Source organism: Globicephala melas, chromosome 9 (genome assembly GCF_963455315.2).
Source record: "Globicephala melas chromosome 9, mGloMel1.2, whole genome shotgun sequence".
In the NCBI taxonomy this organism is placed as follows: domain Eukaryota; kingdom Metazoa; phylum Chordata; class Mammalia; order Artiodactyla; family Delphinidae; genus Globicephala; species Globicephala melas.
This window is the reverse complement of record NC_083322.1, coordinates 85,239,487-85,255,059: the sequence shown is the minus strand read 5'-3', so window position 1 is coordinate 85,255,059 and position 15,573 is coordinate 85,239,487. Positions and strand designations below refer to the sequence as shown.

The 15,573-nt window shown below is 39.0% G+C and overlaps 1 protein-coding gene across 5 annotated transcripts in view; it reads right to left on the bottom strand.

Annotated features, from left to right (window-relative positions):
* FAM185A (family with sequence similarity 185 member A) overlaps positions 1-7,321 on the bottom strand; it is a 150,241-nt gene extending 142,920 nt beyond the window's left edge. For 4 of the 5 annotated variants that reach the window (XR_009565127.1, XM_060304782.1, XM_030834308.2 and 1 more), the window contains exons 1-2: positions 6,663-7,321; positions 4,007-4,116 (exon numbers count right to left, since the gene is read on the bottom strand). Coding sequence is in view for 4 of the 5 variants with exons in the window: in XM_060304782.1 (XP_060160765.1) it covers positions 4,007-4,116; positions 6,663-7,089 (537 nt within the window). In the remaining variant the exon portion in view is untranslated. The remainder of the gene's footprint in view (positions 1-4,006; positions 4,117-6,662) is intronic. The other variant, XM_030834312.2, reaches the window with a different exon arrangement.
* Positions 7,322-15,573: the final 8,252 nt, after the last annotated feature.

Sequence of the window (15,573 nt, the reverse complement as noted above, 5' to 3'; positions counted from 1 at the left end):
AAAAATAGCAAAAGCAAACCCACCAATATCATAACCAGCAACAGTAGAGACGTTATCTAAAAACTGGGAAAAAAAATACAAAACAACCTTCTGGTTGCTTTACTCAGGGGGAAAAACAGTAAAACCTTGGGTAAAATGGCCCAGGAATGAAGTTTAAAAAATTCAGTGAAAAGGGCAAAATGAATCATTCTTAAAAAGTTTATCTATATTACAGCATGGTAGACTTCATGCCCATAGAAACATGAGTCAGAAGTCAAACTGTATTTAATACAGTCTTTATCAAGCAGACAAGTAACTGATGAACCTTAGAAAAAAGTATCTCCAAAACAACTGTTATTTTATTTAAATCAGGAGTTCTTAACCAAGTTTACACGACATTCTAGACAGTCTGTGAAACTTATGAAATTGTAAGCAAAATTTCATATGTGTGCATTTTTTCTAAGGAAATAATCATCATATTTTCAAAGAGGTCTAAAGCACAAAAATGTTAATAGCTATCATTAAGTTCAAAGCTCATCTAATTTCAAAAAATAAAGTAGATTATAAAATTTAAAAACATATGGATCTTGGGTAGCCTCGGCCTGCAGCAAGATTTCAGTTCCCTGCCAGAGACTGAAGTCAGGCAGCATCAGTGAGAGCTCTGAATCCTAGCCACTAGACCACTGGGGACCAGTGGCCAGTGACAAGGCCCTAGACTATCAGCTGTGTAGAAATGAATTTTCACAGAGACGGAAAGTAGTGAAGCAAGTAAAGTGTTTAGGAGGAAAAAGTACAGTTCTTGTGGATAGAAACATGGGTGGGCTCAGAGAGAGAGTTGCCACCTTGTGGTAGTTTGAATCACTTTTATGGGACATTTCTTCCAGGTTTCCTTTGACAATCATCTTGCTTTGCCTGGTTCTGAGTCCGTATTTGGTATATCTCAGGATCTTCCCCGTGTGTGCGCGCATGCATCTCTCAGCCAAGATGGATTCTAGCAAAGAGGCCGATGCATAGTTGACGTCACTTACTCTGGGGTGGCGCCCCCTCCCTTGTGGACCTCCAAGAAGCCTTTCTGGGCATGTGTAGTCGAGAAGGTATCCTTGACTTTGAGAATAAGGAATATGTGGTCTTTTATCTCTTATCTGGGAAGGGCCCAGCCTCCTCTCTCCATTGTCCTGCTATTATATTTTGAAGTTTCTGGCCACAGGGAATGAACTCCAGCTGCTTACCCTGGGGCCCATCTATCTCCTGCCTCAATATGCAAAACAAAGTAGTTAAAATGTTTAAATAAATCAGAAGCTATTTAGTATAATATAAACTATTACTATTGCAATTTTTAAAAATGCAAATATGTGGCATTCAGTGAGTTAGTACTGCCAGACATTTTGCTTGGACAATAAGGAAAGGTGGAAAGAGCATGAGCTTGGAATGCAGAAAGACCCAAGTTCAAATTTTAGCTCAATTTATTAGCTGTGGGAACCTAAATGAGTTCCTTAATCTCTTAGTAGCTCACAGTTTCTTCCTTGATAAAAAGAAGATAATTCAAGGATTAAATGAAGACTTAGCTACATTTCTGGGTACCTAATAAGGACTCAGTAAACAGTAGCTGTTATTATTGCTATAAACATCTTATAACATACATCAAATATATTTCAAATCCTTAAAATGAGTGGAAGAGAAACCTACATTAACAGGCGATCACTAATTAGAGATAACGATACTGTACTGTATTTAAAACTTAAACCAGATATTTCACGAAGCGTTCCCATTCTGAATTTAAGTCAGTTAAATCCTAAGATCTCAAGAATAATTCTCTTACCTCTTAATCCTCCTAACTACCATTAAGATTCAGCGGACCCAATTCCAATTCTTGAATTTCTTTTTTGAGCTATTCTATTTGTAGGACTGATATTTCATGACTTTTATTCTTTCTTAGAGGTCCCCCAAAGAATAAATAGAAAATTTACTCATTTTTTAAATAGAATAAAACTCATTCTATCTTAAAATTACCATAATGGTTCACTGGACTCCTTTGTAAATCTAAAATACATTATGGGCTTTTAGTATACTTATTTTTCATATGTCTCATAACATTTTGCTATTTCATTATCCTAGCAGTTATTTCATTATTATTTGTCAATTATTCCCAACTATGCTAGAAAATGTCTAAAAGAATAAGACAACAGAAGAATGATGAACTTGCTTCAAATGATGGTTCTCAACTAAAGGTGATTTTTGTCCCCCAGAGGACATTTGGCAATGTGTGGAGATATTTTTCATTGTCCTAAGTGAGTGTGTTTCTTGGCACTTAGTTGGTAGAAGCCAGGAATACTGCTAACCATCCCACAGTGCACAGGTCAGCCCCTGACAACAAAGAATTTTCCAGCCCAAAATGTCAACAGTGCCAAAGTTGAGAAATCATTTTTCATTTTATGCACATAATGGCAGAAAAAAGAAAACTGACAAAATAGATCTTTCAGAATTATCAGACGGATCAAAAGATGATTGCAAAGAGACAGACAGCAGTACAGTAGCTTCCAAATTTGGCTGTGAAATTGAAAATCTAAGACTCTGAGTCTCCAGGGAACAATATTCTAGATGAATTTCTGAAATTCAAGCATTGATGAGTGACCAATATATTTATAAGGACAAAAAGGAACCATGGTATTCTCATCCATTTAGTCACTCAACATGAAAACTTCATTGTGCAATCTTTTATAAGAACTGGAACCATCTCATTTTTCCAAAAGGATATGTAATAGTATTCTTTAATCGCTTTTGATATTTGTGCAACTCAACTTTTCTTATTTTTTTGGCTGCGCCAGGTCTTAGTTGTGGCACATGGGATCTTCGTTGCGGCATGCAGGCTCTTTCAGTTGCGGCATGCAGGATCTAGTTCCCTGACCAGAGATCAAACCCGGGCCCCTTGCATTGGGAGCATGGAGTCTTAACCACTGGACCACCAGGGAAGTCCCTGTGCAACTAAATTTACTGAAATGGTTCACATGTGAAGACATGCCAAAGGTAGGTGTGCAAATAAAAGTGGCTGGGACAAAACAAATAATGTAAAAATTTTTAAATGCATCCAATTAATCATACTAATTACTGTTTATGCAACTAAAAATGAAAATGCTTTGCAATTATGAAGCAAAGATGCCTGACTTCAACAAAGTTACCAAAGTTCACAAAAGTATTGAGTTTTGGGTCTTCCCTGGTGGCGCAGTGGTTGAGAGTCCGCCTGCGGATGCAGGGGATGCGGGTTCGTGCCCCAGTCCGGGAAGATCCCACATTCCGCGGAGCGGCTGGGCCTGTGAGCCATGGCCGCTGAGCCTGAGCATCCGGAGCCTGTGCTCCGCAACGGGAGAGGCCACAACAGTGAGAGGCCCGCGTACCGCCAAAAAAAAAAAAAAAAAAAAAAAAAAGTATTGAGTTTTGAATATGCAAGTGTAAGTAGTATCAGTAGTAACAATAAGCTAGAACTTATCAGAGATGTATTTGAAATCATTCAGAGCTGAGACCAATCTAATTTTAAGAAAATTAAATATAAAAGCGTTGTTACAAAGTGAGACGAATCATTTGCTGTTTAGCACAAATAACTACTTAATCCTTAAGTAATGAACTACCTGGTACATTAAAAATGTGATTAATTTAGTATTTTAAGCAAATTTATAATGCTTAATGACTTTCCCTTACTCCTTAATAAATGGAAGAAAATCATTCGTTAAAACTAAAATTTCTTAAACTTAGTAAGATCTGAGAATGCTAAGAATGTATTATTAGTATCACTGTACACTTTGAAATGAAATCTAAAAGGAACATGATGAAAACCTTCAAAGTTGCTACAACCTCTATACTTTCATAACAGAACTGACGAACTTTTTGCAAGGAATTTCTGAGTGATGAATAAATGATACTCAATATTTCCAATAAATGATGCTCGAATAATAACCTTAATTTGATACCGTAGTTCATAGTTTAAGGTGTTTTAAAAACTAACGTTGAAACAAAATTAGAAAAGTATTTATACCTTAACTGACTGTAAGATGCTGGTCCCCTGTTCGGTTTCAATTTTGCAATTATCACACTCAATATTTTGGACTTTTACACAGCCAGATCCTGATGACTTGATATTCAAATCTAGAAATGAAAAAAAGAAAAACCAAGTTAGTACTACGGTTAATGAGCTCCAAAGCATTTCAGTGTCCCGCAGAAATCCAGCTACTCAGTTTACTGAATCCTGGAAAGAACACAGCTGTCAGCAGCCTCTCTCTAAAGGTAAGGGATCTCCACCACAGCAACAGGACCAAATGTAAAGCCCTTTTCTACCAGTTTTTAAAAAGCAGTTATTTCTGTTGGCAGATATCATCTAAAGAGAGGAAGTAACATAGGAGATAAGTAAAGCAGGTCAAAGATTCCAGTTCTTATAGAAGATCATAGAAGCCTCTTCGCCACTGAGAAAATACACAAACACAGATTTGAGTAAGAGTGCAGCAAGTTAACAAGTCATTATGGTGAACTGGATAAGTCAGTTAGCTTATTCTCTTCTATATTCATGAAAGTTTAAAGATTTGTTCCCAAACTTTCCCCAAGTTAAAAAGCCTACTGCAGGAGTGGCATGGATCAGTATATATGACCATGAGTTCAGTTTTCAAATCCTACCGCTAACCTTTCATATGTAAAAAAAGGAAGATATTATCATGCAGCTATATCACAAGGTATCTGAAGTAATAAAAAGTGGGAACAACTTTGAAAAATCTAGTACTGAATAATATTAAAACCTCAAAATTGTGGATAAATAACAGTGATATATACGAAGAAAATTTGGCAAATAAGCCATACTTAGCTTTAAAGTTTAACTTTAAATTCAATTTAAGGTGTAACCTTAGGTGTCTCTGTATAAAAAATCTTTAAAACACTGATATTTAATACCAAGTTCAAATAAATATTGATGATTTCCCTTAAAACAGATCAGAGAATTAATGCTACCCCAAACACAAACTACTGGGGTCTTAGCACTACAATTCCAATAGTCATGACATAAAAATCAATTTCTACAGTTGAGTATATGGCAGTCTCTATAAAGGCAATATTTTGGTTGGGATTAATATAAAATACATAAAAAGACAATTTCACCCCACACTTCCATGGATGCAAATGTAACTGCAAAACTTTCAGCCAGTTAAGTAGTGTTACAACATAAGGTTTGATCTCAAGCAGTAATGATAGGCATGGGAAGAAGAAAACAATTTCTAAATATACTCTACCCTCAGTAGGTGGGTAGAGAAGTTAAGGCTACATACTGAGTGGTAGTAATGCTACACTCACTCATTCACTGAAACAGTTATAGACGAACTGGAGGAACACGGGTAAGTATGAGTAAAATTGAATTATGTTGATTTGAGGGCCTGTGGAATATCCACATATTAACACTAAATTGGAAATGAGATTCTGGCTCTAAAAAGAGGAATCAGCAAATAATAAGGTTTGGGTAGTTCCATTTTTATCTGTGCTGCCATAAAATTTTGCTTATCTCTATTTCAATACTCGGTCTATTTTGTACTGCATAATACACTGGCAAATCTTCCTCCCCACCCCAGACTGTTAACATTTTGAGATCAGGTCTCTTATTCACCTAGGCTAGTTAAAAAAAAGTTGAGAAGCAGTAAGGCATAGTGGTTCAGCAGACTCCAGTCAGTTCAAATCTCAGCTCCACCACTTTATATCTGAGAAAATAGGCATAGTTCTTGATCTAACCCCACTACAAATTAAATTTCATGAAGGCACGGATTTCTTCTACTTGTTCACCCACAATAAATACTTAGTATATGAAACTTGCTGTATCTCAATTCCCTCATCTTAAATGGTGACAATAAGTGTCTATAATACAGTGCAACTGTAAGGATTGGAAAAGATCATCTTAGAAGTGTTAGTTGCTATTACGATCTTCATTAGTATCTTCCTTCAGTCCCGGGAAGTCGGAGAGCCAGGGAAGACTTTCCTAGAAAAGTGCTGCGTACACGGTCGTTTCCATGTGAGAAATAACATGGAACCCAAATACCTAGGAAACATATCTGGCAGCCATTATCAGTTGAAGTTTCCCAGGCAATCTTACTATGTGTTTTTCTTCATGGCCTGCTACTCAGAGAAAATCTACTTAGGCCAAAATGAGTGGTGACGTTTTCAGTAAGAAGCCGGGTGTCCATCAGAAACCAAACATCTGGTCCAGGTTCGATGGAACATGCTATAGACAAGGCTGTTTGGGGACAGACGCCAGGCAGTGAGCAAGGGGAAACGCGGATGGTCTGCCATGCCACTGAGTGGATTATCAAGATACTTTAACCCTGAAAATACACCACATTGTTACCGACAAAGTGCAGTGACACAAATAGGAACAAAGTGCCAAAGGAGAACAGAAAGGGCTCCACAAATGTTATTCGGCTTAGATTATTCCAAATCATGTTTCCATTCAATTTATAAAATTGCTGTAATTGAGAACCTAATTCCTAACTACTGCCCAGAAACCCAAAGCACAACAGAAAAAAAGAGGCAACCTCCGAAGGCGTAAATTGTAAATTAGGTTGGAAAGTCAGATCCAAAGGGACCAATTAAAAACGCACGTCGACCTAATTCTATAAATTCACTGTATGTGCCCTGGGACCCAAGCCCGTTTAAACTTCACTTGCCAAACTTCAGGGGCGCGTTCACTTCCACGGACGCCTGGGGGTCGATGACATCAGACACGATGGCCACCTCCTTCTGCGCCTCGTCGTACCTCACCTGCAGGCTGGCCACGGCCCCACCCTCCACTCCGCTCACCGCCACCAGCACGCGGTCGCCATCCGGGTAGGTGAGAGGGTCCAAGGGCCTCACGGCTAGGGAGCACGGGAGCCGCGTCCGCAGCCGGCCGAAAGGGCTCACCAGAAGTGCCCACTCCTTCAGAGTCCGGCGCGCGGGACCAGACCGAGAGACGTCGGGCTGGGACCCACCTGAGCCGTACAGCCGGGCCTGACAGGCCCCGCACGCACAGCGCCCCGCGACCTCGCTGGCCCACACTCGGAGCAGACAGAGCCGGAGGCAGCCCAGCCGCCATCCCGAGCAGGGGACGAACATGGCGTGCTCTCACGCTTCCTCAGTTCACCTCAGCCACAGGCTAGTCTCGCCACGGCCAGTCGACTTGGCCGCTGTGCCGGCGCAAGTCAGAAGGGAGACACTTGAGAGGGTGTGCTAAAGCAACAGCAAGACTGCTCACTTCGTTCAGCAATTTAAACCTCAGCTACACACGCCTCGGGGGCAAATTGGAATTTCAAAGCTCTAAGTATCCACGCTGACCATGACTCCTCGCCTACTCCCGCCCTTTCGCAAAGGCCGGTGGGATAGGTAGTTCTAATGGAGTCAGACGTCGAGGGGCTCGGCGGCTTAGAAACTACATTTCCCAAGAGGAAATGCCCAAGGTTGTTAAGTCTAGTAAGAGCAGGTGTTACACGGGACTCGGAAGGCAAGCGCTCCTTCCCTCTAGCCAATTATCCATTGGAGGGACGGGGGGGGGGCGGAAATCACACCAGAATCCAACTGGCCAATGGAAAGCGTGGAAGGCGAAAGATGGGCAAGGCTGTGTGGTTTCCTTGGATACCGAGGACGCTACTTCTTTGGAGAGGGTGGAGCTTTGGAGTGAGACGAGGAAGCCAAAACTCACAGAGAAAAACAGGAGCCTAAATAAGGATCAGGACCGAGGGAAGTGGTAGGAAATTGCGCTTTTAAAGGTGAGAACTAGATGCAAAATAGGAGTACCCTCAGTGAGTGGTTAGTTCCAAACTTCATTAAACTAGTGCGGGGTACCCTGGGATAGAGAATCCCTAGGGAAGAGGATCAAGACCAGTTAGTGTTTTCTGAGGAAACTCCCTCTTTGATATCAAATATAGGAATAGGGTTAGAGTCCTGTCTCCTTCCTGACTCTAAGTGATCTTACGTCAGTCATTGAACGTCTCTGGGTTTTAACCGCTCGCTCTTAAAATGAGGTCAATAATACTTTCCTTGTCTTGCCTCAAAGGGTTTTTGTAGGGATCAAATGAGATAATGGATGTGAACACGCTGCACAGGCTGCCAAGTTGCAATTTAAATTATTATATTTTTATTTTATAGCATAGACTCTACGTTACCAAGAAAAATCTGAGCGATCACGATTTGTGTTGACAGCAGCACTGTTCCCTTTGACTACAAATGATCCTCGGTTTTAGGACTAAAATAAGATAGAGAGATAGAGAGAGAGAGAGAGAGAGAGAGGGAGAGAGGGAGGGAGAGAGACATAGTGCCGTGGGAAGAGTATGGAATTGGTTATTTTCCTGGCTCGGCCATTGGTTTATCTGTGTCACCTACACCTGTTTCTTCCACTTTAAGATGAAGAAGGATTGTACTAAATGACTCCGTAAGGTCTGTTTTACCTTTTATTATTTTGTGGGCAATTTAAAAATGAGAAAAGATTTATTTTCTCCTTTCCTGCTCTCTCTCCCTTTCTGTGCCAGTTCCTCCTCCTACAAATTATTCCCTAAGTTCTTTAGCAAAGACACCCTGCAAACAATGACGTCCAATAAAATGCAAGTGCTGAAACTGAATGCCATAAAAAATTGAAGCCCTTGGCCAAGTGCAATAACCAGAATTACTGGGAGTAATAGTGATAGAGGGATGGGCTAAAGTCCTAATGAACTGAGCTAAAGTCCTCAGGGGCCCAAGTCATAGGGTGCTTTGCAAGCCATTACCTTGTTAGAAATTCAGTGTTTTTCTTAAGTTATCCTTTCCTCCTTTCTGTCCCAGTCCTTCCTCCCTCCTTATTCTTCCTCCTTATGAAGGCTCACAATAGGTGCAAGCTTTTAGGTTCACCAAGTTCCCACTGCATACTAGATCTATCCTTGGCTTTGTGTTTCATTTGGTCATAATTATTCAAACTGATCTTCAAACGGTCTTTTTAATGAAAACCCACGGGAATAACTTTGAAAAAGGCATTGGTTTAAGCAAGTTGAGAATGCACTTAAATTTGCTGTACCCATGCCAAATATTTTTAGATTAAATAGAAAACCCTAATAGATAATTTTGTTTCTATGGTAATTTTTCCTTTTCTGACGCAAACCTAGTGGAATTGGCAACTGAACAATAACTGCATATGTGGCAAAATCATTGTTTTACTATTTTCAAATAAACAAAAGAAAATTGACAAAAAATTACTTTTTGGATCATCTGAGTTTTAAAATGGAGAAAATTATGTATATTAAGGTTAACGTAAGATATTAAAAATTTATTGATACTTTTAAAAGTCTAATGACATGTATCAAGTCTGTCCACATATCAGTAATGAGCAATAAAAGTACTACCTTCCACCTGTATGACATTATAGTATTCAAAGCATGTTTACATGTATCATCTCATAGTATCCTCACAAAACACTCTGTTTGGCAGGGCATGTATTATTTTGCTCACATTACTGATGAAGAAACAAGTTTTGAAAGATTAAAAAACAATTAGAAGGTCTGGCCGTCTTACCACTTTGTCAAAATGTCCTTCTATCTTCCTGACACCTTTGGAGAAAAAAAAGTTATTTATGAAATGAATAGAGAGTCATATATAACTCTCCCGCATATTTAGAGTTTACTTGTAGCATACTTTTACACGTTCAGTTTTTTAAAATCCATTCCTGTGGTCATGAACATGTCCAGCTGGTAGGAGTGTAAGTTATTAAAACTTTCAGAGTTCAGTTTAGCAATATGCATAAAACACCTTAAAAATATGTGTATCCATGACCTGGAAACTGTACTTCTTGGAATTTAATGTAAACATAAAATTAAGGATGTTCACAAAAACTTACATTTGTGGAATTTTTTTTCAGGATTACTTACGATAGTAAAGAATTGAAGCAACTTAAATGTCCAAAAATAGGAGGGTGTTACATAAATTGGTATACGTATGGAATATTATGCAACTTAAAATTGTATTTTGAAAACTATTCAATGAAATGGGAAATCTTCCATAACATAATTGTAAAGGAAAAACCTACAATTCTCCTTCTGTGTATGTCTCCTTGACTCTCACACAACTACCACACTCACATAGCTTCACTTCTGACACTTCTAGTAATCAAATGTGTGGAGGTTTTCCCCCTGCAACAAGCGACAATTTAACTCACTTCTGACACTAATGTTAGATCCCACAGGTTAGGGGCTCATTTCCCCAAAACCACTCCCATCCACTTCAGATGCCAGTCACAAGTAGTAGGTCCTCAGGTTACCCACAACTTCTATCTCCTCTGGCTACAAACTGGAGATTCCGACAACCCCCTCCTCAGGTTCTATTAATTTGCTAGCGTGGCTCACAGAACTCAGGGAAACACTTAAATTTACCACTTTACTAAAGGATTTGATAAAGGATGCAGATGAACAGCCAGGTGAAGAGATGCAGAGGGTGAGGCCTGGGAGGGTCTGGACCACCAGAGCTTCTGTCCCCGTGGAGCTGGGATGTGTCCCCCCTCCTGATGTGGGTGTGTTCACCAGCCTGGAAGCTCTCCAGACCCCATACTAGTGGGAATTTTATGGAAGCTTCATCACATAGGCATGATCGATTATTAACTATATTTTCAGTCCTTCTTCCTTCTCAAGAGACTGGGGGGTAGGGCTGGAGATTCCAAGCTTCTAATCACGTCTTGTTTTTTCTGGTGACCAGCCCTCATCCAGGAGTCTACCCAAAGGTGCTTCATTAGAACAAAAGACATTCCTATCACCCAGGAAATTATAAGGGTTTCAGGAAGCCTTTATTAGGAGCCAAGGGCAGAGACCTATATATATATATATATATATATATATCTCTATTATCTCATAGTAATGTTAAGTGACATTAGTAGAATACCAAATTGTATGTATAGTATGATCTCAATTCTATAATAATAATAATAATAGGAATTTTAACATATATTCCATAGAAACAATTGCAGAGAGAAACACACAACTTGATAACAATGCTTATCTCCAAGTAGTAAGATGAATTATTTCATTTTTTTATGTGTCTTCAATAATGAACATATATTACATTTATAATTTAAAAAATTTAAATGCACTTCTTAGCATATATTGTTTCCTAAGACTGAATCAAATAGTGAGTCAGTCTTTCTTACCATCTAAATATTCTAAACGAATATTTTACTTAATTTAATAATTAATATTCAATAAATGTACAATTTAATATACCAATGAAAATTCCATATTGACATTTTGTCTGAGATATTTTATGATTGACTATTCTGATAGTTAAAGCCACAATTTAAGCAGCTGTTGCCTAAACTAGCCTAGTGATTAAATCTTGACACCTTGCCCTGTGATGATGAATTAACAATTTCACACAGCCTAATGGAACAAATTTATTAAACACTGGATTATACATTCTGTAAAGTGAGTTACATTCTCTCATTGAGGGATGGAGTCTTTTCAAGTGTTGGGGCAGGGCGGGCGGGCCCCCTGCAGCTGGGAGTCCCCTCCCCCCCAGGGCTCTTCTTCAGACTTTCCTGAACTTTGGCTGAAGTCCCCTGGCTCCTGGCTGAGCTCAGGAGATCCCCTCTGTTTGTCTTCCATCCCCTTCAGAGGGGCCAACTGCTGTGGCTTAGAGAGTCCTCTTGGAGAAACCCATCATCAGCCCCTGAGGCTCTCAGGCTGCAAAGTCATAAATATCCAAGACCTCTTGTCCATGATAGGAAATGGTCGCCATGTTAAGTTCTGTGGACTGAATCTATTCAGAAAGGGATATCTCTCAAGTTCAAAAAAGGGAAATTTACTTGCCTTGTGCTACAAAAATAAGAAACTTAAAGATTTGTCCTTAAAGATCCACTGACTTGCAACTTCAAAGTCCTAGGCGAGGATAACTTGTTATAAGTACTTTCATTACAGCATTAAAAAATGCCAGGTAGGGGCTTCCCTGGTGGCACAGTGGTTGAGAGTCCGCCTGCCGATGCAGGGGACACGGGTTCGTGTCCCAGTCCGGGAAGATCCCACATGCCGCGGAGCGGCTGGGCCCATGAGCCATGGCCACTGAGCCTGCGCGTCCGGAGCCTGTGCTCCGCAACGGGAGAGGCCACAACAGTGAGAGGCCCGCATACCGCAAAAAAAAAAAAAAAAAAAAATGCCAGGTAGGTTTTATAAGTCGATGAACTCTACAATTCCTACACCTTACGAATGACAGATGATACTTGCATGAAATTGGCAACTGTCTTCCAGGAAGCCCTAGGATTTACAAGATGCTCTGAGTGACATCAGTCACAAAAACCATGTGTGGACAGCCACAACAGACTGTCACAAAAACGAAAAGACAACCTACAGAACGGGAGAAAATATTTGCAAACGATGTGACCAACAAGGGCTTACTTTCCAAAATATACAAACAGCTCATACAACTCAACAACAGAAAAACAAACAATGCAATCCAAAAATGGGCAGAAGACCTAAATAGACATTTCTCCAAAGAAGACATACAGATGGCCAATAGGCACATGAAAAGATGCTCAACATCAATAATTATTAGAGAAATGCAAATCAAAACTACAATGAGGGGCTTCCCTGGTGGCACAGTGGTTGAGAGTCCGCCTGCTGATGCAGGGGACACGGGTTTGTGCCCCGGTACGGGAAGATCCTATATGCCGTGGAGCGGCTGGGCCCGTGAGCCGGGGCAGCTGAGCCTTCGCGTCTGGAGCCTGTGCTCCGCAACGGGAGAGGCCACAACAGTGACAGGCCCGCGTACCGCAAAAAAAAAAAAAAAAAAAAAAAAAAACTACAATGAGGTATCACCTCACACCAATCTGAATGGCCATCATTGAAAAGTCTAGAAATAACAAATGCTGGAGAGGGTGTGGAGAAAAGGGAACCCTCCTACACTGTTGGTGGGAATGTAAGTTGATGCAATCACTGTGGAAAACAGTATGGAGGTTCCTCAGAAAACTAAAAATAGAATTACCATATGATCCAGCAATGCCACTCCTGGACATATATCCAGACAAAACTATAATTCAAAAAGATACATGCACCCCTATATTCACAGCAGCAGTATTCACAATAGCCAGGACATGAAAACAACCCTAAATGTCCATTGACAGATGAATGAATAAAGAAGATGTAGTACATAGACACAATGGAATACTACTCAGCAATAAAAAAGAGTGAAATAATGGCACTTTCAGCAACATGGATGGACCTAGAGATTATCATACTAAGTGAAGTCAGAAGGAGAAAGACAAATATCACTTATATGTGAATCTAAAATATGACACAAATGAAATTATCTATGAAACAGAATCACACACAGAGAACAATTTGGTGGCTGCCAAGGGGGAGAGGGTTGGGAGACGGATGGAGTGGGAAGTTGGGGTTAGCAGGTGTAAGCTTTTATGTATAGAATTTATAAATAACAAGGTCCTATTGTATCGCCCGGAGAACTATATTCAGTATCCTATGATAAACCATAATGGAAAAGAATACATTAAAAAAAAGAGTGTATATAGAACTAAATCACTTTGCTGTACAGCAGTAATTAACACAGCATTGGAAATCAACTATACTTCAACAAAAAATTTCAATAAATGGACAGCAGAGGGCATGAGAGAGTTTTCAGAAAAAATGTAACCTAAAGAAAGGATTCTGGAATTCAGTTTAAGTGGGGAAAGCCCTAGGATTTTGCTAACTTTCTTAATCATAAACTTTTGAAATAAATATATATTATGACCTCTGTTCTTCTTATGAATCTTAGTAAACTCAATAATCTAAACAACTAACTAACAATACTGAGAAGTAGTTAATGAATATGTAGGCAGTCCTATTTGAAATCTACATGTTATTTATTTTGATGTAGATGATGTACAGGAAAAAGCTTGTTATTTAATGTAGTCAAATTTCTCTCACTTTAAACACCTTGAGAAATTGCCTAGTTTACAAATATCTGAAGAAGATTCTCATGGTTGGGGTGGATATGGGTACTTTGTACATTAAAGCAATATGTATTTGTGTGTGTGTGTGTGTGTGTGTGTGTGTGTGTGTGTGTGTGCATGTGTAAGATAATATTTATTGCAAACAGAAGGCTAACTTATAATAGAAAAACTTTAAAAGCTCACTTTAGGCTAGAGTTCTTGTATGTGCTAACACTTCATTCCATTTCTACAAAGTAGCCATAGTGTTGCAACCATTTACACTGTAGTAGCATTAATATACCCTTTGAGTAGAAATTCCATTTACATTTTATATAATTTGAGGCTATGCTGTTAGTTATGTATAGGTTCAGGATTAATATTGCTTCCTGATAAAATTTTATTGTCATTGAATAATGATCCTCATTATCTCTAGTACTGCTTTCTATCTTGATGTATATTTTTATCTAATAATAATATTTTCATCCTTTTATTTCAAACCTGTGACATTATATTTGGGAGTTGTCTCATAAACAGAATACAGATAGATATTTTAAATCCAATTCAACAATCTGTCTCAACAAGTAAATTTAATCCACTTACTTTTTTTGGTAATTACTATTACATTTGTAATTATTCTTACCATCTTCTTTTGTGTTTTCTATTAACCTTGCCTTTTTTTGGCTTTTTTGTTGCTGTTGTTCCTCTTTTTCTCCATTCATATCTTAGCTTAAATGTTTTTCTTTGTTCACCTTTTCCCTCTGTAGTAATTTGAAAGGCTATTTTACTTCTAATCATTATCCTAAAATTTTTCACATACTCACTTGACTTAGCAAATGGCTAATCAATATCTCCATCTTCCTCTCAAAGAATAGCATTCTTTAACATATGTCTTTTCCCTTCCATCTTCCATGTCATTTATTGTCTTGTGTATGTTTGTTCCACCTTGTTTTTGAAGCCACATGATAGTTGTTGCTATTTATATTTAATGCTTATTTAAATTTAGCAACATTTACCAATTTATTTGCTCATCTCTTTCCTTCTAGATTCAGTTTTGTTTTGTTTTGTTTTAAATTTATTTATTTATTTATTTTTGGCTGCGTTGGGTCTTCGTTGCTGCATGCAGGCTTTCTCTAGTTGCATTGAGCGGGGGCTACTCTTCGTCGTGGTGTGCGGGCTTCTTATTGCGGTGGCTGCTCTTGTAGCAGAGCACGGGCTCCAGGCACGTGGGCTTCAGTAGTTGTGGCATGCGGGCTCAGTAGTTGTAGCGCATGGGCTTAGTTGCTCCACGGCATGTGAGATTTCCCAGACCAGGGCTCGAACCTGTGTCCCCTGCATTGGCAGGCAGATTCTTAACCACTGCACCACCAGGGAAGCCCCTCAGTTTTTTACTGAAGTATATTCATTGTATATATTCAATGAGAGTCTCTGAGTAGTTTCTTCAGACTTTGAAATGTTTTTATTTTTACCTGCTCTCTTAAGTAATAATTTAGCTGACATATACTGTCTCTCAGTACTTTGAAGAGGCACAGTTTTTACTAATGAGAAGTCTTCTATCTGTCTAATTTAGTTGCTTTGTGGAGAGTCTGCTTTTTCTCTTTAGTGATTTTTGGAATTTTTTTCATTGTTTTAATAGTTTACATTTCAGCACTCTGTGTAGGTTTAGTTCTTTT